Source organism: Thunnus thynnus, chromosome 19 (assembly GCF_963924715.1).
Source record: "Thunnus thynnus chromosome 19, fThuThy2.1, whole genome shotgun sequence".
In the NCBI taxonomy this organism is placed as follows: Eukaryota; Metazoa; Chordata; class Actinopteri; order Scombriformes; family Scombridae; genus Thunnus; species Thunnus thynnus.
Window position 1 is genome coordinate 1228298 of NC_089535.1, and position 25189 is coordinate 1253486.

Consider the following 25189-nt stretch of genomic DNA (forward strand, 5'->3'; position numbering starts at 1 on the left):
ACATTAAATCCACTTTAAATGCTGTTGTAAGGAATGTAAATAAACTCAGTATAAAGTGTTTCACAATCATTTTTAAATGGAGAGGAAGCTCTAACAACACTGATGAATACACATGTTGAGAGTCTGTATGTCTGTATGTTTTAATATGGATAACTTCTTTGTCAGAAACGCCTTTCTGTCAAGGTTAAGTTGATACCTTTCACTGTTAAAACGTGGCGGTGGATCCATGGACCGGTCACTCTTCATGGACACACAGCTGGGGTCAGGAGAGTCTGGTCTCTCCTGATGGATCCTGAAACAACAAAAGACAAATTAAAGACAGTTTAAACCTGAAAAATATTGAATTTTGACCAGAAAGTAACTTGTTGAAATCTAAGAACCAGACAGATCATCTGTAAGAGAACAATGGAGGAGAGGTGTTTTCTTATTCACTCAGATTCAAAGTGTTGTCAGTTTCAGTCTCATCTATTCCTCCTTGTAGACGGAAGAATTGTCCAGCTGATCTACACAAATAGGGGGCAACATTTCACATCCCTTCCCCTTCCTCCATTGAGATAAATTACAACATAACTCTGAGTAACAACTGATAGTTACACACATGCTCCTAGGATAGGTGTCAGTCATAAAATGTCAGAGAACTCACTGATAGTAAAACAACTTTTTCTACCAAACAGCATCATCTTTTCATTAATTGCTGCCATTTTACAACAAAGTCATCCAGTAGAGAACTAATTTATCGATATGATATTTCAATATCGACCCAGCTTACAATGATGTGCTACGATGCCAAATGGCTCATGGTGCAACTCAGTGCAGTTCATCGGATCAGCTGATATAACCAGCTGATGTCTCATCTGGCCAGTGTCTGCAGCAGCAGCTGGCTGCTCTGACAATGTAGATGCAACTTTCCAAACAGTTGTTATTTGGATAAACTGACCACATATTACTACCATATTACCACACATACTTTAAACAGTCCTACAGCGACAATCTCAACAGCATTCAGCCTGGATCCACCATTACTGCTAGGGCTCAGGGCAGCTACTTCTTCTTCCTCTCATGTTGGACTGAGGGCAGACTGGACGCTACAGTGACTCACTATCACCCCTGTGGTACAAAGTGGTATTACGAGACAGTATAGGCCAGACAGGGCTGGAGCTAGCTGGTTAGCATGCTAACTTCAGTAGATATCTCTGTTACATAGTACATATAAGTCTATGACATTACGTCAAGACTGTGATTTCTTCACACTCTGTTGATAAATTTAGATAATTTCAGAATGTTTAAAACTAAAATTCTCACATATTCTTACACATTATACCTTTAAAGAATAAGTAGCCTAAGTTATAAGAACTTAAGTTTTTTAACTTCTTAGCCCTGAGGTAATGGTTGAAATAATCTGTGTGGCATAAAAATGCCATCTTAAAGAGGTTAAATTAAAAAAAAAAGAACCTATCCTTAAAGAATAATCGTTGGGCCCCTGGCACCTTCATGCTGGGGCCCTAATGATATAGCTACTCTGGATGGCATTACCCTGGCCTCCAGCTCCACTGTAAGGAATCTGGAGTTATCTTTGATCAGGATATGTCCTTTAACTCCCACATAAATCAAATCTCAAGGACTGCCTTTTTTCACTTATGTAATGTTGTAAAAATCAGGCACATCCTGTCCCTAAAAGATGCAGAAAAACTAGTCCAGGCATTAGTTACTTCTAGGCTGGATTATTGCAATTCCTTATTATCAGGCTGCCCTAACAAGTCTCTAAAGACTCTCCAGCTGGTCCAGAATGCAGCTGCACATGTTCTGACTAAAACTAGAAAAAGAGATCACATTTCTCCCATTTTAGCTTCACTACATTGGCTTCCTGTAAAATCTAGAATAGAATTTAAAGTCCTTCTCCTCACCTACAAAGCTCCTAATGGTCAGACACCATCATATCTTGAAGAGCTCATAGTACCATATTATCCCACTAGAACACTGTGCTCCCAGTATGCAGCTTACTGGTGGTTCCTACAGTCTTTAAAAGTAGAATGGGAGGCAGAGCCTTCAGCTATCAGGCTCCTCTCCTGTGGAATCATCTTCCAGATTCAGTCCGGGGTGCAGACACCCTCTCTATGTTTAAGAGTAGGCTTAAAACTTTCCTTTTTGATAAAGCTTATAGTTAGGGCCGACCAGGCTCGCCTTGGATCAGCCCTTAGTTATGCTGCTATAGGCCTAGACTGCTGGGGGACTTCCCATGATGCACTGAGCTCCTCTCTCCTCCTCCTCCTCTCCATCTGTATGTATTCATGTACCATTAATGCATGTTACTAACTTGGCTTCTTCCCCGGAGTTTTGTGTTTTCTCGTCTCGCAGGAAACCTTCAGCTACAGACCGACTGCTGTCCAGCTTGATGCCCACCGCTGCTGCTATTAATATTATTATCAGTCATTAATGAGCATATTTCTATTATTATTATTGTTGTTATTTTTATTAGCCCGGTTCTGCTTGAGGTTTCTTACCGTTAAAGGGTTTTTTTTCTTTTGATGTCACAAAGTGCTGCTCATGGGGGAATGTTGAGTCTCTGTAAATTAAAGAGTTCAGTCCAGACCTGCTCTATGTGAAAAGAGCCCTTGGTGCTATATAAATAAAACTGACTTGACTTGACTAATATTTCTCTAATAATGTCCTCTTGCTGTTAAGCTGCAATATAAAGTCAACATGAAAAAACTGTGCTCACAACAATATGCTTGACAAACAGCATGTAGCTGGAGGCCTTTTTTGTCTGAGTTGTGCTGCTGTGATCCTGATTGGTAGCTGAGCTGATTGTTGACAAAACACATCATCAAGGTGAACAACGTCTTTTACCCTGCCATGCTGTGTGCAGTGGAAACATACTTGAACTGTGCCAGCATGACTCGACTACTCGTAGCTGATCATGGCCTGACTCAGTATGACGACCACACAATGGAAAAACACTACAATTCTACAAAACACATGTAGAGCAGATGGACAGACTCATGATCCCTCCCTCCAGGATCCTTGAAAGGGTAAACAGCTGGTCCACTGATCCACAGTAGCATTTTAGTGTATGCAGTCTATAAAACTTGGTTTGTTAAATGGTTAAAATCCAGCCTTTGTTATTTCATTTCATGTTAGAACATTCAATGTATTTTCTGTGTATCTGATGCACAAACGCAGAGGACGTGATGTAGCTAGGCACGAAGTATCATGAATATTAGTGACCGGTAATAGATGTGTTTTATTATGTTTCCTGCTGCCATGCAGGCTCACTTTGGTCTGGGTTACAATATTTATATTATGTACTGGTTTGCTGTAAATTTCAGATGCTTTGTGTGTTCATTGTTTTAAACTTGGTGTGATGGTGCTACTGGATGATTAGTTATGTAGCTCGCTACTGTCTCTCAATTTCCTGTCTCACCAGTTACAGGGCGTATGAATGAATTGATTATATCATTTAGTAAGTTACATTATTTCTTGTTTCTGTCACAGATCTGGTAGTGCAACATGCTTCAAATGAGAGCAAGAGGACGTCTCTGTAGTGTGGAGTTGTGTTTTAGAGTGTAGTTATCAATGAAAGCCTGTTTGTAAAGCACTGCCTACAGCCTGTTCAGAGTTACTTGTTAATGTTTTTGGTTGCTGTTTGCGTGTGTGTGTGTGTGTGTGTGTGTGTGTTATAAATTTCAAGTGCCTTGTTGTATTGTTACCTGTACTGTATAACTTGGCTGTGGCTCCATCTACAATAAATCATCTTCTGATTAGGAATAAACCTGCATCCTGTGTGTGAACTGTCCATAGCTGAATATGCTGCTACGCTGCTTTGACATACAGCATGTTGGTATTTAAGTTTGTTGTCTGTTGTGTGTAAAATATTCTAAAACTGGTGTAAAATGTCTTTGGCCATTCAGATTAATACAAAAGTCATGAATGTTGTGCAGCATTTAATATGACGTCATTATATAAACTTTCTCTCAGCACCCCCAACTCTGACTGACTTCCAGCATCCCCAAATCCAGGACCAGGACAGAATCCCCATCACTTCACCTCAATCTGAGTTTGAACGATCCGCCACCTTTCCAGCATCCAGCATAAACTTTCCAGAGAGGCTGAGCAGTGTGATACCTCAATATTTAGATCATATCCTCCGCCCCCCCTTTTCTGTCAGCCAAGACAGCCCCACAATGTCCAGAAACTTCAGCATCTCAGAGTGTATCTCATCAACTCCTTGTTTTTAACTCCCCCTCAGTGACCTCCATCAGAGACATGGAGACATGTTCTCCTCGTGCTCCTTCTGTGAGCACAGAATCTGCAGTGCTTCTGCTCTCCTGATACTGTCTGCTGCTTCAGCTTCCCCTCATCAGCAAATGTTCAAAAGCCTGAACAATACAGTGACATTATCTTGACTTACTCTCCATGTGTTTTGGAAAGAGGAGGTGGGTCCATGGTCCTATTGTTCTCTACGGATGCAGAGCTGGAGTCAGGAGATTCTGGTCTCTGCTGTCCAGGATTTCAGGAACAACTTCATCTACTTCCAACGTCTGTGGAGAAAAAAACAGTCAAAACTCAAGCATCACTTTGTTGTTGTTGATGGTGGTTTATGATATTATTTTCTACAGTCTCTCTGTATCTCTCTTGTAAGTAATCTATATTTTATAGCAAATATATATTTTTTAATATATTTGTTGTTGTAAATGTTAATATTTTGATCATATTTCTATGTATTTATAGTTTTGTATAGATGTGTGGGATTATGTGACAGTTTTTGTGATTATTTCAGACACTGATAATGTGTTTTATCTTGATTATGTATCAAGTCCTGCCATGAATTGTTCATATAATGACGTCAGCATGATGCAACTAATTTGGTGTCTATATAAACTTTACTCTTTGTCATGTTTGATAATTGCTTTTTACAGTCAAACACATTTTTTGGGAGCTAAGTTTGCTTTACTTTAAAGAATCCATATACAATTTAAATTCTATCAAGAAGTTATTTAAGTTTGGGAAAGGTAATGAGTGCTGATTAACAGTAAGAATTTATGATCAAACTTCACACTTGTTTTTTACTTTTGTATATGTATCATTAAACATTAATTTTAAGTCAACTGACAAAAATTTCAGTCATTCAGCTTAAAGACCAATCCACATTGAGCCTGATCCTGTGGATAGTCTGTTGCAGGAATTAATAATAATATTAACAACAAATAGAAATAAAACATTAAACTATTTTCAATAATAATTTCCTACCTGTTGTATCATGACAAGTCAGTTATTGACGCTCCCTAAAAACTCCCTCTGATTGGTTGAAGGAGTCAGATAACCAACTTCAGACTGACTTCAGTACAGAGAAACACATCTGCAACAATATAAAACATGAAAACATCAAGTTGTTGATGGATCATCATTAACATTGAAAAGCAACACATTCACACATGACTATATGTCACCATCATCTCTCCTGCTGTTGGAGCAGTTATTGATCCTGAACACAAACTGTTAACAGATCTGATCTGAAGACAAACACAAGATATTCACACAAACACTTTCAACAACCGAGCGACTCATTAAACTAACAGTGAGAGCAGAGAGGAGTCATTAAACACTGAAAACTGTCAGTTATGACCTTACCATACGGAGAAGAATATCTGTGACATGACGGTGAAGAAAACGAAAGTAAAATAGTTCAAACACCCAAACAGAGAGGAAGGAAGGGGGTTGGGAGAGCTCAGCTCTCACATCCTGCTGCCACATGTTGTTCTGATCACAACAAAATGGCTTCCTGTAACTCCTCTCTGACACTCTGTCACTGATGTGGTGAACAAGTTATTCAAGTAGTTTAATAATATTTAAGAGATACTTTCACCATTTTATTCTCATAACTGGACTATCAGAAGATTATGTTTTTATATATGTATGCATGTTTTTACATGTTAACAGTCTGTGATTTGTGTTTTTGCACAATTTTAACTTTTTTTAACTTTAACCATTAAAATATCTCCAAAATGATTCCAACTCTGAACAGTAAAAGATGTTTCACAGAGGAGGTGTATTCATGTCTTTTAACTATATTTTACTGAAGTATTTTTAAAAAGTGAACAGACTTTATGAAACACACGACCAACTTCAGACTGACTTCAGCACAGATGGAACATGAACAGATCAGAGATTTTGAAGCGTCATAAATGTTTTAACTTCTCTGCTTCTTACATTCATGTGGCGGGTGTAAAAAGTGGAGATGCACCAGTTATTGAGGTTTGGCAGATATAAAGCTACCTGAAGGAGGAACAGAGGGTTTTTTTGGCATTCAGGGAAGGCGAGACTGCAGGAATGACTGACCTGCTTCCCTGCTGGGTTGAAGGCGGCTCGTAGTCAGTACGGAAATAAATCGACGTACCAGAGCATCAGTGGTCTATTAGCTGCTCCTGCTGTGGGATTATTTGTATCATTTGTCTGTTTGTTTTATTGAGGTTTTCTTTCCTGTCTAGTCCGCCCTGGTAAGTGAACTGGTAGCGGGCAAAAAGATAAGGGTATTGTCCTTGGAGCGGACTAGTTTTCTTTTTTCTCTTATTTTTATTTGTTTGTTTTAATATCAGTCTGCCTGCTGTCCCACCATTAATCCCAGTCAGCCAGTCAGGGCAGGTTTAAGGTGAGCTGTGGTTGTTAGGCGGTTGCAGTGAAGATAGTCACGTGTGCCAGTTTGGAGTGTGTTAACTCACCTGGTGTGTAGGACTTATTGACTGCAGTGTGCACTGGTGTGTCTTAGTTAAACTCAGCCCCTGCCCTGTTAGTGATAGCTGGGAAATTAACTGGGAGGAAATTCAGGTGGCTGAATGTAATAAATCTCAATCTGATCGTCTGCAATAAAAATACTTCTACTTTACTTCTTTTATTGTCATTTCTTATGCTAGTGACTTGCAGTGGGTGTTACATTCACATGAAACTAACGGTGACAGCAAAGAGAAGGAGGTCTGAAACACTGAAACGGTCGGAGAAAGACTAAGAAAGACGACACAGAAAATCCTCTGAGTCATAAATCACAGGAAACCACTTAAACCAGGAAATAACCACAGAGGGTCAGAGAGGAGAGCCCAGAAGGTTTCAAACTGGCTGATTACTGAAATAAATTCAGCATGAAACGGGACTGTTTATGTAGAAAAGATTTTCTTTTTAATATGTTCAGATACATGTTGTTCAACAGACATCTATGTATCTAATATTACATTTGTAAATGTAAAGGATAATCTAATCTAATCAAGAAAACTGACTAAAAGTAGATTTAAGACCACAGCAACTAAGACAATGATCCTTCAATGCATACCCAGAGCTAAGCAAGAAGAATTTACAAATGAAATGAACAGCTTGAACTGGGATGATGTTCTGTCCTCTGATGATCTGGACTATGGCTGTGATACTTTTACTCACACAATCAACTCTGTGAGGGAAAGATTTAATGTGAGGATACAGATAAAATCTAAAAATAAAAACTATTTACTGTTTAATGGTTTAATGAACATTTGTGGAAACTAATGAAATCTAGAGATGCTGCACTAAGGAAGGCAGTTAAAACTAGAAGAGACACTGACATGCTGATTTATAAATAAATCTCTCAGATCTCTTCTTTTACTGTCTTTTGCTCTTTGGGGATGTAAAGGAAATTGTAAACTGGAAGTTTTTTTATTGTTTGATGTGCAAAATGCATGGTGCCACTTAATTTCACAATTTTTGTGCAGCACTTTTACAACATTTGTTTTCACCCAAAAGGGGGCGTGGCCTTTCTGACGACAGGGAAGTGATGTATGCCCGCTCTCATGAATCGACTTAAAGATCAACTTGCAGGTTGAATTTCTTACTGGATTTACAGTTTATGTATCATGAAAATTGTCCTGTTAAAGGTTAATGTATGATTTTATTAGTTTAACGAGACATAAAAGCAGAAATTAAGATGGAAAAGTGGGAATGTTGAGCAGCGCCCTTAAAACAAGCTTTTTTTTTTCAACAATGTGTCAAATTACGTCACATAAGGGAGTCACTCTCATCGTCCCAGCTGCAGTTCACTGAAGGTGTTTTTCTTTACACTAATGTGTCTCCTCACTTCCCTCTCTCACGTCTCTTCCTCGTGTCTCAGCTCCTCTCAGTGAGGATGAGAGAGTTTTAATTCTCGTTCACTCCAGCGTCATTTTGAGGAGACGACAACTACTCATGACGGACATCACCTCAACTGTCAAATATGAAGAAGTCAGTGATCAAAATATGATGTAGAAATTATTAACTGACAGTTTAATCTATAAAGTTTAAAGTTGTAATTCATGTACAATTAATTAACACGTTACACTGTCACTTAATAATTTCCACATAGTGATACCTGGAACAGCTGATAACTGCTCCAGTGTTTTATTATTTGATTATAGATCTATAGCAGCGACTGTCTGTCACAGAATAAGACACAAATAGACAATTTAAATCTGTTAATTACTGAAAGAACACAACCAATGAAAAGGAATATGTTGAAATAAAATGTTGCTTGTTTAGTTTGTGACAGTCTGACGTCATTTTCAGGCTCAGGATGATTTTATAGGAGACGCAGCTGTGTGACGTCATATTTTCCTGAAGGAGCTGAGACGCACTGAAACAAAAGAATAAAGGAGAAGACTTTTGACTTATGAAGAAAAATAATAAAGTTACAAGAGTGTTTTTTGTTATTGATTCATGATTCAGTTATTTGTACTTTATTATTAAATATGACCAGCAGCTGTTGATGCTTTCATTCTTGTTCCACAGGTAGATTATTACAACAACAGCCCGACTGTTTACTGTCCCATCTGATCAGCTGATCAATCAATAAACAGATTCGATGAAGGGGTGTTGCCGTCCTGTAAAAAAACTTCCACAGAGGATACACCTGTGGTTCCTCGCTCCTCGTCTCCTCCAGGAGCATTTCAGGGATTGGAAGATCCTCCATGATGGCGGTGGAGGAACGGTTTCCAGGTCACGGGAGGAGAGAAGAAGAACAAATTAAAACACATGAGAGAAGTTTGTCTTCAGGTCTTTCTGCCAGAAAGCCTTTTTAACAGAAATCAAACCTCTTTCCTCCAGCAGCCAATAGTATTAAAGTATTAAAGTTATTGACATTATACAGTTTAATTAAATACAAAATACTTATTGGTTACTGTGTATCTAAGCGCCTATATCTGTTATCACTTAAGAGAAAACAAAATCTAATGTTAAAGGTTCTATATGTAGAATTGTGAAGCAATTTACATGTATTAATAGTTTTTTATTGCCAATGAGTGAACAGGTAGTAATGTAACATAAAGAATGAGACCCTCCCCAACTTTCTCGGTTGTCTGTATCAGCCTGTGGTCTGATTTTCACGTGAAGAACTCGGGCTGGATTTTCTGCAGACTGAGTGGGAGTGAGAGATGCTTTGCTGAAACAAGCGAGTGCGAGCACCAGGATGTTACAGCTCATTAAATGGCTACAGGTGTCACTAATGAGAAGGAATCTCTGATTTCTATAAAATGGCTCATTTCACTATCAGAATCTGATCCATTCAGTCCAATAACATTTGGAAAGTCTAGAAGAGCCGCACGATTGAATTATTTTATCCTCATTCAAGTTAGCAGAGGGTTTAACCAGAAGTAGCGGCTCAGACTCACCAAATATTCTGCCAATTAATTTCTACATAAAGCGAAGCCCCAAAGAATCTTCTTGGGGGCAGAGTTACAGCTTATATGTAATTCCTATTTATTCAAGCATTTATTCTTAATGTCAGCTTCTCCAAGGAATATACCTCTATTGAATGGATTAATCATTGAAACCTTGATTACTGAACCTCTGAGAAGCTGCAGCATAGCCCTCAGCAAAGCATCAAAAACCACTGCATAACTGGTGACCTGAACTCAGAGAGGAATTCATTATTGTTAGTAACTTCCCATCAGCATTAACAAGTTGTTTAATCAATAAATACCATTGTCAACCCATTAGTGACTTATTTTATATTGAATATTCTTGTTATTCCAAATATAGTAATTAGTTGGTGAAAAACGATGTTTGTAAATCAGTTTCCAGGCCAGCAGAGCTTCTCCATGGAAATTTGATAACTTAACAGGAAACTTATCAATTCTTTAATCACATTTAAGCAGAAAGTTTAAGTCCATCCATTAAACTAAATATTTATATAGGGAGGGTATTCCAGATGTTTTCTTCTTCTATAATCAAATTAGTTCATCATTTCACTTTGAAAGTATTATTTAATGTTAATGATATTTTTTCTTGAATAATGACTTGTGGTTTTTCAAATGATATTAAATAAAATCTTATCTATTCTATTGTATATTTCGGGAGGTATTCCAATGATAAAAACATATAGACAGATCTGATTATTCCCTCAGCTTTAGACAGTAAAACTCTTGCCACTTAGATTTGTGTTTGACTTGATCCCAACTTGCTCTGACATCAAGCAGACGTGGGCAACAACAACCTGATGAGATCAAGTCGGCTGCAGTTGTTGCAGCTGCAGTTGTTCTCCACTGACTGCAAGGATCAGGGCATGATGGGAGAAGCCTGGATGTCACCTGATCAAAGAGCTGATTGGCTCAAGAGTTTGATCAACAACATGATGTTTTATCTTCATTTTGGATTTCAGTTGTCTGATCTTCTACTAAGAATTCAGATGTGTTGATGACAACTTTTATCATCCAAAGAGACAGAAAACATTCAATAACCAATTTCTCCAGCAGACAGGAGGGTTTCTGTAAACTCATTTCTACATATAGAATCAGATTTATCTGTTTCTCTGCTCAGATGACCAACAAACCCTCAGATATAGTCGAGTATGATAACAGACAGATTACAGAAACCGTGTAGTGACGGATCTATCGAACGTCGTTCCTGAAGACGAGCGTTTCTCTTTTTATTTAGAAAACATGATAACGTATAGATGACCCTTTAATGTTTTATTAAACTGCAGCACTAAACACACATGTGGCTAAATATCAGAGATCCAGATGTGTCTGCATTAATAATGAACTGCTGCCTTCATTTTAATTGGTTTAACTAAGACGTGTCTGTTTTCTGTTTCTGCAACTAATTAATAATCAATGAATAGTATTGAACTGGTGCTCAGTGTCTTTGACCTGACAGTGAATCATCAGTCAGCCGTCGTGTAGAAACGTCAAATAAAGTTTTAATTTACTGTTGTGATCATCTTGGAAATTAAACGTTTAAAGGAGAAAAAGTTACAAACTGTCCAGAATATTTAAAATGTGCTCGTTATAAATAATCATATTGCAACATATGAGGTGTAAAAATCATGAAAATATAAAAGAACTCAATTCGTTCTTTATTGATCTACTAATTAATTTTTCAATTAACTGATTAATCGTTTAGTCTATGAAATGTGAAAAACTGTCCATTAATATAAGAACATATTCAGATATCTTCAACCCAAACATGTTTATGATATAAAGCAGAAAAAATCACCGATGCTATTAATCAATTATTGAAATATTTGATTATTTTTCTTTCGTTAGATTAATCGATTAATCCTTTACAATAAAAACTACAATAACATCAGTAATTCATATTCCTCCGATGTTATCAGTTCCTTACTCAAAAAAAAAAAAAAAAACTGGCAACAAAAGCCTCTTTCACACATAGTTCCCAGTAAATTACTGGGAAAACCTTTCTCACTGTTCACACGTGCAGCTGCAGTCAGTAACACGTCACGTCCAGCAGATGGCAGCATTGCAACACTTACAGATGCCCTCTAGACAGACCTGATCAAATATGGATCAATATTATGTTACTGTGTCTATTTCTCACCTCACATGTTTCCAGAAACATATTTTTAGTGTTTCCTGTTTAGCTGAAGTATGAGAGAGTTTATGATGCGGCCGCCATGTTGAAAACAGACTCGCAAGTACGTCAGCAACGCGTCAGGTCTTGTGATTGGTTCGCTCGCTCCACGTGACGGCGTCTCTCATCAGACGGACGTTACCCTTTACATATTTCCCTGAATATATTGATCCCTGCTCCCGTTCACACGTGACAACATGCAGGAAATGTTTTACTACTAATTAACATTTTAATAATGTTTTAAATCTGATCTTTTCAACTTGTTTTCTGTCTTCAGACGCAGATTCTCGTCCAGCCGAGCAGAAGAACAACCTTCGGCTGCACGAAGCCGTCCGAGCTCTGTTCGCCTGCTCGCCTCTCTTCCGCACTCAGACTTTAACCGTGGAGGCGTTTCCTGTACCGGACGTCTCCTGCGTCACCGAGACGACGACGACGAACACGACCGACCCTGAAACTCCAGCCGCTCAGGAAACGCCCTCCTCCTCCTCCTCCTCCTCCTCCTCCCCGCCGCCGCGTCCCGGCAGCGCGACTCACTGTAGGAAAAGGTTGAAAGAAACTCCGCCGGGCAGGGAGAGGAAACGCAGGAAAAGCAGATCCTGATGTGGAAAATACGTTTGTTATTGATGGAAACTGGACGCCATCTTGTTTTTTAATCCGTTAAGTTAAAATAAACAGCGGAAGTTTATTGTTGTTTAAAATATTTACTGATAAAGATCTTTTGTTTAAATAATGTGTTGCAGTCATTTGTTCAGTAATAATCTATAATTTATCTGGATTATTCAGTTTCTCAAAGACAGTTTACAATTGATCTGGAGCTGTTGTCATAGCAACACATCTTCAGACCAGAACCTGCTAAAGTTCAGGTTTATTCAGTCAGCTGGTTCATGACCAGAATGTTTAAGTAAATTTACAAAATAACTTAATATTTAAATTAGATTGAATCACATCTGGTTTCCAAACTGTTGTTATGACAACTGAATGATTCTGCTTTCTACAATTATTTAGTTTGAATTATTTTAAACTTAAACTGACTAAAGAATTTCACAAGAAAAGTATTTTTCAAAATAAGATTTGAGGAAAACAAACTTTATTTTGTGAAACAGAATTTTGTTTTTTTTTTTAAATATTTTCTACCTGAACAATCCTCTTTCATCCCCTGTGAGGGTCCTGACCGTCCAGGCTCCAGAGAGACATGATTACATCCACCGTACTGAACTAAAACACATTTATATACGTAGATATTTAAAAAACAGAAGAGTTGCAAGGATTAGTGAATACACAGTAAATTAATCTGTTAATATTCTGTTAATTACTCCTCATTTTTCAAGCAAAAATAACAAAAATTATCTCGTTTCAGCTTCTTAAATGTGAGAATTTGCTGTTTTTCATCAACATAAGTGACAGTTGATTGAATATCTGTATCTGTAGGCTCCAAAAAAAGGTAAATGGCGCAACTAAACACCCATTTATTCATGTTTTTTTTGATTGTTTTGTTTAATTGGAGGATTAGCAGCAACTTTTTTCTTTTCTTGTGTTTAACTGCAGGTGAATGAAAAACACCGACAGCTCAGAATCAGAGGCTTTAATTAACAAATAATAATAATTATTACAGTTTCAACACAGGAGACGAGTTTCACACATTGATCCACTAATCCAGATGTCTGACGCCGCAGATGTTGGGGTCCTTCATAAACTGCGGATGCTTGTGAGTCACCGACATGAAACCTGGACGGAGAAATAATTAAATTAAATATAATTATAATAATAATTGTAATTAAAGCTGCAAGCAGCGTTGGACGGGCCTTCGCGCCCTTGCGCACAGCGGGCGGCGGCGCAGTCACCTAAGCTTCTGGGAACCAAGAAAACGTTTGGAGATGATCAGTGTGAGAGTCTTTTGACACACAATACTAACCAGTGTCTCTCTGTGAGCCCACCCCTCTCTTCACAGACATTTATGAATTATGAAATCAAAATATTGTTAACCTTAATTAATAATTCAGGCACCAACTGTAGGATCTGCGAGGAACACAGTTGATTATTTGCTATAATTATCAATTATCAATAATAAATAATTATAACAATTAATAGAATTATTAATATGAACTAACAAATACGAAGCACCACCCCGAAACCGGGACTAATAACCGAACAAGGTAATCTCATAAATGGGAGTTCACCTAGAATGTTAATATCTGAGAGATATCAACATTGAAGGGTGAACAAAGAAGGGTTGAATTCGAGCTCTGACTCCTTCAATCAGCCACTTTTCACAATATGTTACACACAATAATGACAAAAAAACTTGTCTTTAAAGATATAACAGTGTTTATGAAACTTAGCAAAATTAACAAAGTTAACAAATGCTTCATTCAATAAATAGCTATTCTAAAATCTAATTCTACCAAACAAAACACAAACAGCTTTGAACAGGGTTGGACACTTGCAGGTTGGACACTTTTGTCCGACGTTATCTGACCATGAGATGTGCAAAACGATGTCGGTGCGTGTATCTGTGCGCGCGTGAGTGTGGTGTTAGTCACAAGAGAGGGAGGAGGGAAAGCGATCGTGAGAGAGAGAGAAGCGGTTCTTTTTCCACAGAGAGCGCACGTACGGACGGCAGTCTGTAACGCACGTTGTCTGGTTTCAGATCGACAAATCAGTTTACTTTCTCACTCACGGCAGCACAAACACAGTAGTCCCGAGCGGGACAAACACAAAATAGTCTAGCGTGGTGAACACAACTAACAGGCAGCAAACAGGCAGCAGCGGAGCGTTAACTGCAGCATGACCGAAAGAAGCACAACCAGTTAGCCTCTGCTAGCCTCTCAGCTAACCCCGGCTCTCTGTTTAGATCCAAACGGAGCACCGAGTCCCGATTTGTTATTTAGGTTAAAGCGGAGAAGAGGCAGCAGCGGAGCGTTAATTGCAGCATGACCGAAAGAAGCACAACCAGTTAGCCTCTGCTAGCCTCTCAGCTAACCCCGGGTCTCTGTTTAGATCCAAACGGAGCACCGAGTCCCGAATTGCTATTTAGGTTAAAGCGGAGAGAATCAGCGGGTGTGTCGGACAGCTGAGTGAAGTGAAACCTGCGGAAAAAACACCGTGACCATCAAGGTAAAACAGGTCGGCGAAAACACGGCAGCTGGCTCTGAGTGGAGTGGCGGAGAGAACAGCAGAGACGACTCGGCGAAGAGGCGCAGGGCAGAGCCGGTCCACGTTATCCCGAAGTAACTTCATTTCCTCTTTCTCAGGGGAATTTGAGGACGCTGGTTGCAGCAGCGGTCTCTCTCGGGTCCAGGAATGTGTTCGGGTGAACACGGGCAAAGTCTCGTCTCGTCCGACGAGGGGAGTCTTCGATGAGGGGAAAACATGTTCGTAGGGTAGTCAAGCTAACTCACAGGGGAACAGGACTTACCCCTAGCTCAGTGACATGGGAAAGACGTGTATTTTGGGCGTGCTCGCTTATAAAGGGGTGGTGATGTCATGGCTGCGTCCTCAGGACGCTCCGCTGTGCAGGAGCGTCTCCGCCAATGAGGGACCGATGTTGACTGCTCCCTGCTGAGGTGTGAAAATCGCAAAGCATCCTTGGAAATGGAGTTTGCTCCACCCTCATGGCAGGTCCATTACAGTTTTAATACGGAGCTCCGGAACTCCAGCCTTCCTGAGTTTTTCCCTCATATAGGCTATAGTTTTTCTTAATCATTACTACAATATATGATTACATATGTAATAGTCTCCTCAGCCAAGTTAGAAAAAATATGTGCATGTATGAACAACAGCAATTGGAGAAGATGACAGTCAAAAAGTAATCATGTTAAATAATCATGATCTCAATATTGAACAAAAATGATTGTGATTATAATTTTTGCCATAATCAAGCACCCCTAAAAACAGCAAATTGTGATTTACACACACACACACACACACACACACACACACACACACACACACAGAGTTTAAATATGTATGTGATAAATTGTAAATATGTATGTAATGAATTGTTTTCTTTAAGAAACTCTTACTTGAACATTTTTCAGTGTGCTCTAAAGTTATATGTATGCTCCTAATTTCTGTCATTTAGGAGCACATGTACTCCTTGAAAAAAAGTAAGGATTGCACACTGCTGTCACTGCTGCAGTCCAAGGGCTTCTGTCACAGGCAGTAGATGTTTACTTTACCCATCCCCCCCTCCCATTCTCTCTCTCTCCCTCACAGCTGCAGAGAAGGATATTAGTGTACTCTACTTGTGAAAAATGCTCATAAATCCCATAACTTTGGCCAAATCCTACATAAAAATATCATTTTTTTGTAGGAATTTTCGTCACGAATCCATTGATACAGGTTTGAAAGTCGTCGGACTTATAGTTTAGACGCCAGATGCCCCAGTTTGGCACAAAGTCCATGCCCAGAATTTGCCTCCCCATTGGTTTACATTGTAAGGTGTAATGTCGCACTCCAACTTTCAGGGCTTACTAAATCTAAACCGTTCGAGTTATTACAAAGTTTTTAATAACTTTTGCTCAACACAGTGTGATAGGTCATGTATTAAAGTTTGAAACCGATACCATTAACGCCCTAGGAGGAGATAGCGTTTATTCAAGGTCCAAAATTGGCAAAAAATCGTACTTTGAAATTGACATTGCAGATTTCCTGTTGGATTTAGGTCAGGGGTGTCAGCGTATGATTTGTAGGTCTTGATGAGACGAATAATTGAGTTTTGGTTCGATCTCTCTACGACATTCCTAAGGGCCGTGGTGGCCGTTTTAGATACATAGGTGGCGCTAGAGAGCACATTTTGGCACTTTGGGGTTTAATTTTTACATTTTATCAAATTTTTCACCATTCCTGATGTGCGTGCCAAATTTGGTGAGTTTTTGAGCATGTTTAGGGGGTCAAATTTAGAGTTAAAGAGGCGTAACAAGAAAGAAAGAATAATAATAATTAAAGCTGCAAGCAGCGTTGAACGGGCCTTCGCGCCCTTACGCACGTCGGGCCGCGGCGCAGTCAGTTGAGCTTGTGGGAACCAAGAAAACGTTTGGAGATGATCAGTGTGAGAGTCTTTTTACACACAATACTAAACAGTGTCTCTCTGTGAGCCCACCCCTCTGTTTATCACAGATAATTATGGAGTATGAAATCAAAATATTGTTAACCTTAATCAATAATTCAGGTACCAACTGTAGGATCTGCGAAGAACACAGTCAATTATTTGCTATAATTATCAATTATCAATAATAATTAATTATAACAATTAACAGAATTATTAATATGAACTAACAGACACGAAGCACCACCCCGAAACCGGGACCAATAACCGAGCAAGGTAGTCTCATAAATGGGAGTTCACCTAGAATGTTAATATCTGAGAGATAATCATTCAAGAGTGAACAAAGAAGGGTTGAATTCAAGCTCTGACTCCTTCAATCAGCCACTTTTCACAATATGTTACCAATAATGACTAAAGAACTTCTCTTTAAAGATATAACAGTGTTAATTAAACTCAGCAAAATTAACAAAGTTAACAAATGCTTCATTCAATAAATAGCTATTCTAAAATCTAATTCTACCAAACAAAACACAAACAGCTTTGCACAGGGTTGGACACTTGCAGGTTGGACACTTTTGTCCGACGTTATCTGACCATCAGATGTGCAAAACGATGTCGGTGCGTGTATCTGTGCGCGCGTGAGTGTAGTGTTAGTCACAAGAGAGGGAGGAGGGAAAACGATCGTGAGAGAGAGAGAAGCGGTTCTTTTTCCACAGAGAGCGCAAGTACGGACAGCAGTCTGTAACGCACGTTGTCTGGTTTCAGATCGACAAATCAGTTTACTTTCTCACTCACGGCAGCACAAACACAGTAGTCCCGAGCGGGACAAACACAAAATAGTCTAGCGTGGTGAACACAACTAACAGGCAGCAAACAGGCAGCAGCGGAGCGTTAACTGCAGCATGACCGAAAGAAGCACAACCAGTTAGCCTCTGCTAGCCTCTCAGCTAACCCCGGCTCTCTGTTTAGATCCAAACGGAGCACCGAGTCCCGATTTGTTATTTAGGTTAAAGCGGAGAACAGGCAGCAAACAGGCAGCAGCGGAGCGTTAACTGCAGCATGACCGAAAGAAGCACAACCAGTTAGCCTCTGCTAGCCTCTCAGCTAACCCCGGCTCTCTGTTCAGATCCAAACGGAGCACCGAGTCCCGATTTGTTATTTAGGTTAAAGCGGAGAACAGGCAGCAGCGGAGCGTTAATTGCAGCATGACCGAAAGAAGCACATCCAGTTAGCCTCTGCTAGCCTCTCAGCTAACCCCGGGTCTCTGTTTAGATCCAAACGGAGCACCGAGTCCCGAATTGCTATTTAGGTTAAAGCGGAGAGAATCAGCGGGTCTGTCGGCCAGCTGAGTGAAGTGAAACCTGCGGAAAAAACACCGTGACCATCAAGGTAAAACAGGTCGGCGAAAACACAGCAGCTGGCTCTGAGTGGAGTGGCGGAGAGAACAGCAGAGACGACTCGGCGAAGACGCGCAGGGCAGAGGCGGTCCACGTTATCCCGAAGTAACTTCATTTCCTCTTTCTCTGGGGAATTTGAGGACGCTGGTTGCAGCAGCGGTCTCTCTCGGGTCCAGGAATGTGTTCGGGTGAACACGGGCAAAGTCTCATCTCGTCCGACGAGGGGAGTCTTCGATGAGGGGAAAACATGTTCGTAGGGTAGTCAAGCTAACTCACAGGGGAACAGGAGTTACCCCTAGCTCAGTGACATGGGAAAGACGTGTATTTCGGGCGTGCTCGCTTATAAAGGGGTGGTGATGTCATGGCTGTGCAGGAGCGTCTCCGCCAATGAGGGACCGATGTTGACTGCTCCCTGCTGAGGTGTGAAAATCGCAAAGCATCCTTGGAAATGGAGTAGATGTTTACTTTACCCATCCACCCCCCTCCCATTCTCTCTCTCTCCCTCACAGTTGGAAGGAAAGATTACAAAGTGATTTTGTGAAAAATCCTCATAAATCCCATAACTTTGGCCACATCCTACATAAAAATATCATTTTTTTGTAGGAATTTTCGTCGCGAATCCATTGATACACGTTTGAAAGTGGTGGGACTTATAGTTTAGACGCCAGATGCCCCAGTTTGGCACAAAGTCCATGCCCAGAATTTGCCTCCCCATTGGTTTACATTGTAAGGTGTAATGTCGCACTCCAACTTTCAGGGCTTACTAAATCTAAACCGTTCGAGTTATTACAAAGTTTTTAATAACTTTTGCTCAACACAGTGTGATAAGTCATGTATTAAAGTTTGAAGCCGATACCATTAACGCCCTAGGAGGAGATAGCGTTTATTCAAGGTCCAAAATTGGCAAAAAATCGTACTTTGAAATTGACATTGCAGATTTCCTGTTGGATTTAGGTCAGGGGTGTCAGCGTATGATTTGTAGGTCTTGATGAGACGAATAATTGAGTTTTGGTTCGATCTCTCTACGACATTCCTACGGCCCGTGGTGGCCATTTTAGATACATAGGTGGCGCTAGAGAGCACATTTTGGCACTTTGGGGTTTAATTTTTACATTTTATCAAATTTTTCACCATTCCTGATGTGCGTGCCAAATTTGGTGAGTTTTTGAGCATGTTCAGGGGGTCAAATTTAGAGTTAAAGTGGCGTAACAAGAAAGAATAATAATAATTAAAGCTGCAAGCAGCGTTGGACGGGCCTTCGCGCCCTTGCGCACGGCGGGCGGCGGCGCAGTCAGCTGAGCTTCTGGGAACCAAGAAAACGTTTGGAGATGATCAGTGTGAGAGTCTTTTGACACATAATACTAACCAGTGTCTCTCTGTGAGCCCACCCCTCTGCTCACAGACAATTATGGATTATGAAATCAAAATATTGTTAACCTTAATCAATAATTCAGGCACCAACTGTAGGATCTGCAAGGAACACAGTTGATTATTTGCTATAATTATCAATTATCAATAATAAATAATTATAACAAATAACAGAATTATTAATATGAACTAACAAATACGAAGCACCATCCCGAAACCGGGACCAATAACCGAACAAGGTAATCTCATAAATGGGAGTTCACCTAGAATGTTAATATCTGAGAGATAATCATTCAAGGGTGAACAAAGAAGGGTTGAATTCGAGCTCTGACTCCTTCAATCAGCCACTTTTCACAATATGTTACCAATAATGACAAAAGAACTTGTCTTTAAAGATATAACAGTGTTAATGAAACTCAGCAAAATTAACAAAGTTAACAAATGCTTCATTCAATAAATAGCTATTCTAAAATCTAATTCTACCAAACAAAACACAAACAGCTTTGCACAGGGTTGGACACTTGCAGGTTGGACACTTTTGTCCGACGTTATCTGACCATCAGATGTGCAAAACGATGTCGGTGCGTGTATCTGTGCGCGCGTGAGTGTAGTGTTAGTCACAAGAGGGAGTAGGGAAAACGATCGTGAGAGAGAGAGAAGCGGTTCTTTTTCCACAGAGAGCGCAAGTACGGACAGCAGTCTGTAACGCACGTTGTCTGGTTTCAGATCGACAAATCAGTTTACTTTCTCACTCACGGCAGCACAAACACAGTAGTCCCGAGCGGGACAAACACAAAATAGTCTAGCGTGGTGAACACAACTAACAGGCAGCAAACAGGCAGCAGCGGAGCGTTAACTGCAGCATGACCGAAAGAAGCACAACCAGTTCGCCTCTGCTAGCCTCTCAGCTAACCCTGGCTCTCTGTTTAGATCCAAACGGAGCACTGAGTCCCGATTTGTTATTTAGGTTAAAGCGGAGAACAGGCAGCAGCGGAGCGTTAACTGCAGCATGACCGAAAGAAGCACAACCAGTTCGCCTCTGCTAGCCTCTCAGCTAACCCCGACTCTCTGTTTAGATCCAAACGAAGCACCAACTCCCGATTTGTTATTTAAGTTAAAGCGCAGAGAATCAGCGGATCTGTCGGCCAGCTGAGTGAAGTGAAACCTGCGGAAAAAACACCGTGACCATCACGGTAAAACAGTCCGTAGAGAACTACCGTGTTCAGCTGCACAGATAGGAAATCCCTCGGCTGACAGGATGTACCACTCGATGAGGAAAAATATTTTACCCTCGCCTTTTTGGTTGGCAACAACGGTTGGCAACCAGCATATTGGGTGCATTACTGCCACCCTCTCCCTGAGTTTTTCCCTCATATCAGCTATAGTCTTTCTTGATCATTAGTACAATATATGATCACATATGTAATAGTCCCCTCAGCCAAGTTAGAAAAAATATGTGCATGTATGAACAACAGCAATTGGAGAAGATGACAGTCAAAAAGTAATCATGTTAAATAATCATGATCTCAATATTGAAAAAAAATGATCGTGATTATATTTTTTGCCATAATCAAGCACCCCTAAAAACAGCAAATTGTGATTTACATACACACGCACACACACACACACACACACACACACACACACACACACAGTTTAAATATGTATGTGATAAATTGTAAATATGTATGTAATGAATTGTTTTCTTTAAGAAACTCTTACTTGAACATTTTTCAGTGTGCTCCTAAAGTTATATGTATGCTCCTAATTTCTGTCATTTAGGAGCACATGTACTCCTTGAAAAAAAGTAAGGATTGAACACTGCTGTCACTGCTGCAGTCCAAGGGCTTCTGTCACAGGCAGTAGATGTTTACTTTACCCATCCCCCCCCTCCCATTCTCTCTCTCTCCCTCACAGCTGCAGAGAAGATTTTAGTGTACTCTACTTGTGAAATATGCTCATAAATCCCATAACTTTGGCCAAATCCTACATAAAAATATCATTTTTTTGTAGGAATTTTCGTCGCGAATCCATTGATACAGGTTTGAAAGTGGTGGGACTTATAGTTTAGACGCCAGATGCCCCAGTTTGGCACAAAGTCCATGCCCAGAATTTGCCTCCCCATTGGTTTACATTGTAAGGTGTAATGTCGCACTCCAACTTTCAGGGCTTACTAAATCTAAACCGTTCGAGTTATTACAAAGTTTTTAATAACTTTTGCTCAACACAGTGTGATAAGTCATGTATTCAAGTTTGAAGCCGATACCATTAACGCCCTAAGAGGAGATAGCGTTTATTCAAGGTCCAAAATTGGCAAAAAATCATACTTTGAAATGGACATTGCGGATTTCCTGTTGGATTTAGGTCAGGGGTGTCAGCGTATGATTTGTAGGTCTTGATGAGACGAATAATTGGGTTTTGGTTCGATCTCTCTACGACATTCCTACGGGCCGTGGCGGCCGTTTTAGATACATAGGTGGCGCTAGAGAGCACATTTTGGAACTTTGGGGTTTAATTTTTACATTTTATCAAATTTTTCACCATTCCTGATGTGCGTGCCAAATTTGGTGAGTTTTTGAGCATGTTTAGGGGGTCAAATTTAGAGTTAAAGTGGCGTAACAAGAAAGAAAGAATAATAATAATAATAATAAAGAAACAAACGCACGAAAAACAAGAGGGTCTTCGCCCTTTGGGCTCAGGCCCTAATTAAAGCTGCAAGCAGCGTTGGACGGGCCTTCGCGCCCTTGCGCACAGCAGGCGGCGGCGCAGTCACCTAAGCTTCTGGGAACCAAGAAAACGTTTGGAGATGATCAGTGTGAGAGTCTTTTGACACACAATACTAACCAGTGTCTCTCTGTGAGCCCACCCCTCTGTTCACAGACATTTATGAATTATGAAATCAAAATATTGTTAACCTTAATTAATAATTCAGGCACCAACTGTAGGATCTGCGAGGAACACAGTTGATTATTTGCTATAATTATCAATTATCAATAATAAATAATTATAACAATTAATAGAATTATTAATATGAACTAACAAATACGAAGCACCACCCCGAAACCGGGACTAATAACCGAACAAGGTAATCTCAGAAATGGGAGTTCACCTAGAATGTTAATATCTGAGAGATATCAACATTGAAGGGTGAACAAAGAAGGGTTGAATTCGAGCTCTGACTCCTTCAATCAGCCACTTTTCACAATATGTTACACACAATAATGACAAAAAAACTTGTCTTTAAAGATATAACAGTGTTTATGAAACTTAGCAAAATTAACAAAGTTAACAAATGCTTCATTCAATAAATAGCTATTCTAAAATCTAATTCTACCAAACAAAACACAAACAGCTTTGAACAGGGTTGGACACTTGCAGGTTGGACACTTTTGTCCGACGTTATCTGACCATGAGATGTGCAAAACGATGTCGGTGCGTGTATCTGTGCGCGCGTGAGTGTGGTGTTAGTCACAAGAGAGGGAGGAGGGAAAGCGATCGTGAGAGAGAGAGAAGCGGTTCTTTTTCCACAGAGAGCGCACGTACGGACGGCAGTCTGTAACGCACGTTGTCTGGTTTCAGATCGACAAATCAGTTTACTTTCTCACTCACGGCAGCACAAACACAGTAGTCCCGAGCGGGACAAACACAAAATAGTCTAGCGTGGTGAACACAACTAACAGGCAGCAAACAGGCAGCAGCGGAGCGTTAACTGCAGCATGACCGAAAGAAGCACAACCAGTTAGCCTCTGCTAGCCACTCAGCTAACCCCGGCTCTCTGTTTAGATCCAAACGGAGCACCGAGTCCCGATTTGTTATTTAGGTTAAAGCGGAGAACAGGCAGCAAACAGGCAGCAGCGGAGCGTTAACTGCAGCATGACCGAAAGAAGCACAACCAGTTAGCCTCTGCTAGCCACTCAGCTAACCCCGGCTCTCTGTTTAGATCCAAACGGAGCACCGAGTCCCGATTTGTTATTTAGGTTAAAGCGGAGAACAGGCAGCAGCGGAGCGTTAATTGCAGCATGACCGAAAGAAGCACAACCAGTTAGCCTCTGCTAGCCTCTCAGCTAACCCCGGGTCTCTGTTTAGATCCAAACGGAGCACCGAGTCCCGAATTGCTATTTAGGTTAAAGCGGAGAGAATCAGCGGGTCTGTCGGCCAGCTGAGTGAAGTGAAACCTGCGGAAAAAAGGAATGTAAGTAACTTCATTTCCTCTTTCTCGGGGGAATTTGAGGACGCTGGTTGCAGCAGCGGTCTCTCTCGGCTCCAGGAATGTGTTCGGGTGAACACGGGCAAAGTCTCGTCTCGTCCGACGAGGGGAGTCTTCGATGAGGGGAAAACATGTTCGTGGGGTAGTCAAGCTAACTCACAGGGGAACAGGAGTTACCCCGAGCTCAGTGACATGGGAAAGACGTGTATTTCGGGCGTGCTCGCTTATAAAGGGGTGGTGATGTCATGGCTGTGCAGGAGCGTCTCCGCCAATGAGGGACCGATGTTGACTGCTCCCTGCTGAGGTGTGAAAATCGCAAAGCATCCTTGGAAATGGAGTAGATGTTTACTTTACCCATCCCCCCCCTCCCATTCTCTCTCTCTCCCTCACAGTTGGAAGGACAGATTTTAAACTGATCTTCTTGTGAAAAATCCTCATAAATCCCATAACTTTGACCAAATCCTACATAAAAATCACATTTTTTTGTAGGAATTTTCGTCGCGAATCCATTGATACAGGTTTGAAAGTGGTGGGACTTATAGTTTAGACGCCAGATGCCCCAGTTTGGCACAAAGTCCATGCCCAGAATTTGCCTCCCCATTGGTTTACATTGTAAGGTGTAATGTCGCACTCCAACTTTCAGGGCTTACTAAATCTAAACCGTTCGAGTTATTACAAAGTTTTTAATAACTTTTGCTCAACACAGTGTGATAAGTCATGTATTAAAGTTTGAAGCCGATACCATTAACGCCCTAGGAGGAGATAGCGTTTATTCAAGGTCCAAAATTGGCAAAAAATCATACTTTGAAATTGACATTGCGGATTTCCTGTTGGATTTAGGTCAGGGGTGTCAGCGTATGATTTGTAGGTCTTGATGAGACGAATAATTGAGTTTTGGTTCGATCTCTCTACGACATTCCTACGGGCCGTGGCGGCCGTTTTAGATACATAGGTGGCGCTAGAGAGCACATGTTGGCACTTTGGGGTTTAATTTTTACATTTTATCAAATTTTTCACCATTCCTGATGTGCGTGCCAAATTTGGTGAGTTTTTGAGCATGTTCAGGGGGTCAAATTTAGAGTTAAAGTGGCGTAACAAGAAAGAATAATAATAATAAGAAAGAAACAAACACACGAAAAACAATAGGGTCTTCGCCCTTTGGGCTCAGGCCCTAATAAGAAAGAAACAAACACACGAAAAACAATAGGGTCTTCGCCCTTTGGGCTCAGGCCCTAATTAAAGCTGCAAGCAGCGTTGGACGGGCCTTCGCGCCCTTGCGCACGGCGGGCGGCGGCGCAGTCAGCTAAGCTTCTG

At 40.5% G+C, this 25189-nt stretch overlaps 3 protein-coding genes across 3 annotated transcripts in view; 1 reads left to right on the forward strand and 2 right to left on the reverse strand.

Moving 5' to 3' along the window:
- abraxas1 (abraxas 1, BRCA1 A complex subunit) overlaps window positions 1-12586 on the forward strand; it is a 49509-nt gene extending 36923 nt beyond the window's left edge. The window contains exon 9 of the mRNA XM_067574148.1: window positions 12134-12586. Within this exon, the coding sequence (XP_067430249.1) occupies window positions 12134-12456 (323 nt within the window). The 3' untranslated portion in view covers window positions 12457-12586. The remainder of the gene's footprint in view (window positions 1-12133) is intronic.
- The window catches only part of LOC137170626 (uncharacterized), a 303513-nt gene that overhangs the window by 19262 nt on the left and 259062 nt on the right, over window positions 1-25189 (reverse strand). Inside the window, exon 5 of the mRNA XM_067574134.1 lies at window positions 197-292. Within this exon, the coding sequence (XP_067430235.1) occupies window positions 197-292 (96 nt within the window). The remainder of the gene's footprint in view (window positions 1-196; window positions 293-25189) is intronic.
- The window catches only part of LOC137170640 (small ribosomal subunit protein bS18m-like), a 37136-nt gene continuing 25370 nt past the window's right edge, over window positions 13424-25189 (reverse strand). Inside the window, exon 6 of the mRNA XM_067574152.1 lies at window positions 13424-13581. Coding sequence (XP_067430253.1) covers window positions 13505-13581 — 77 coding nt within the window. The 3' untranslated portion in view covers window positions 13424-13504. The remainder of the gene's footprint in view (window positions 13582-25189) is intronic.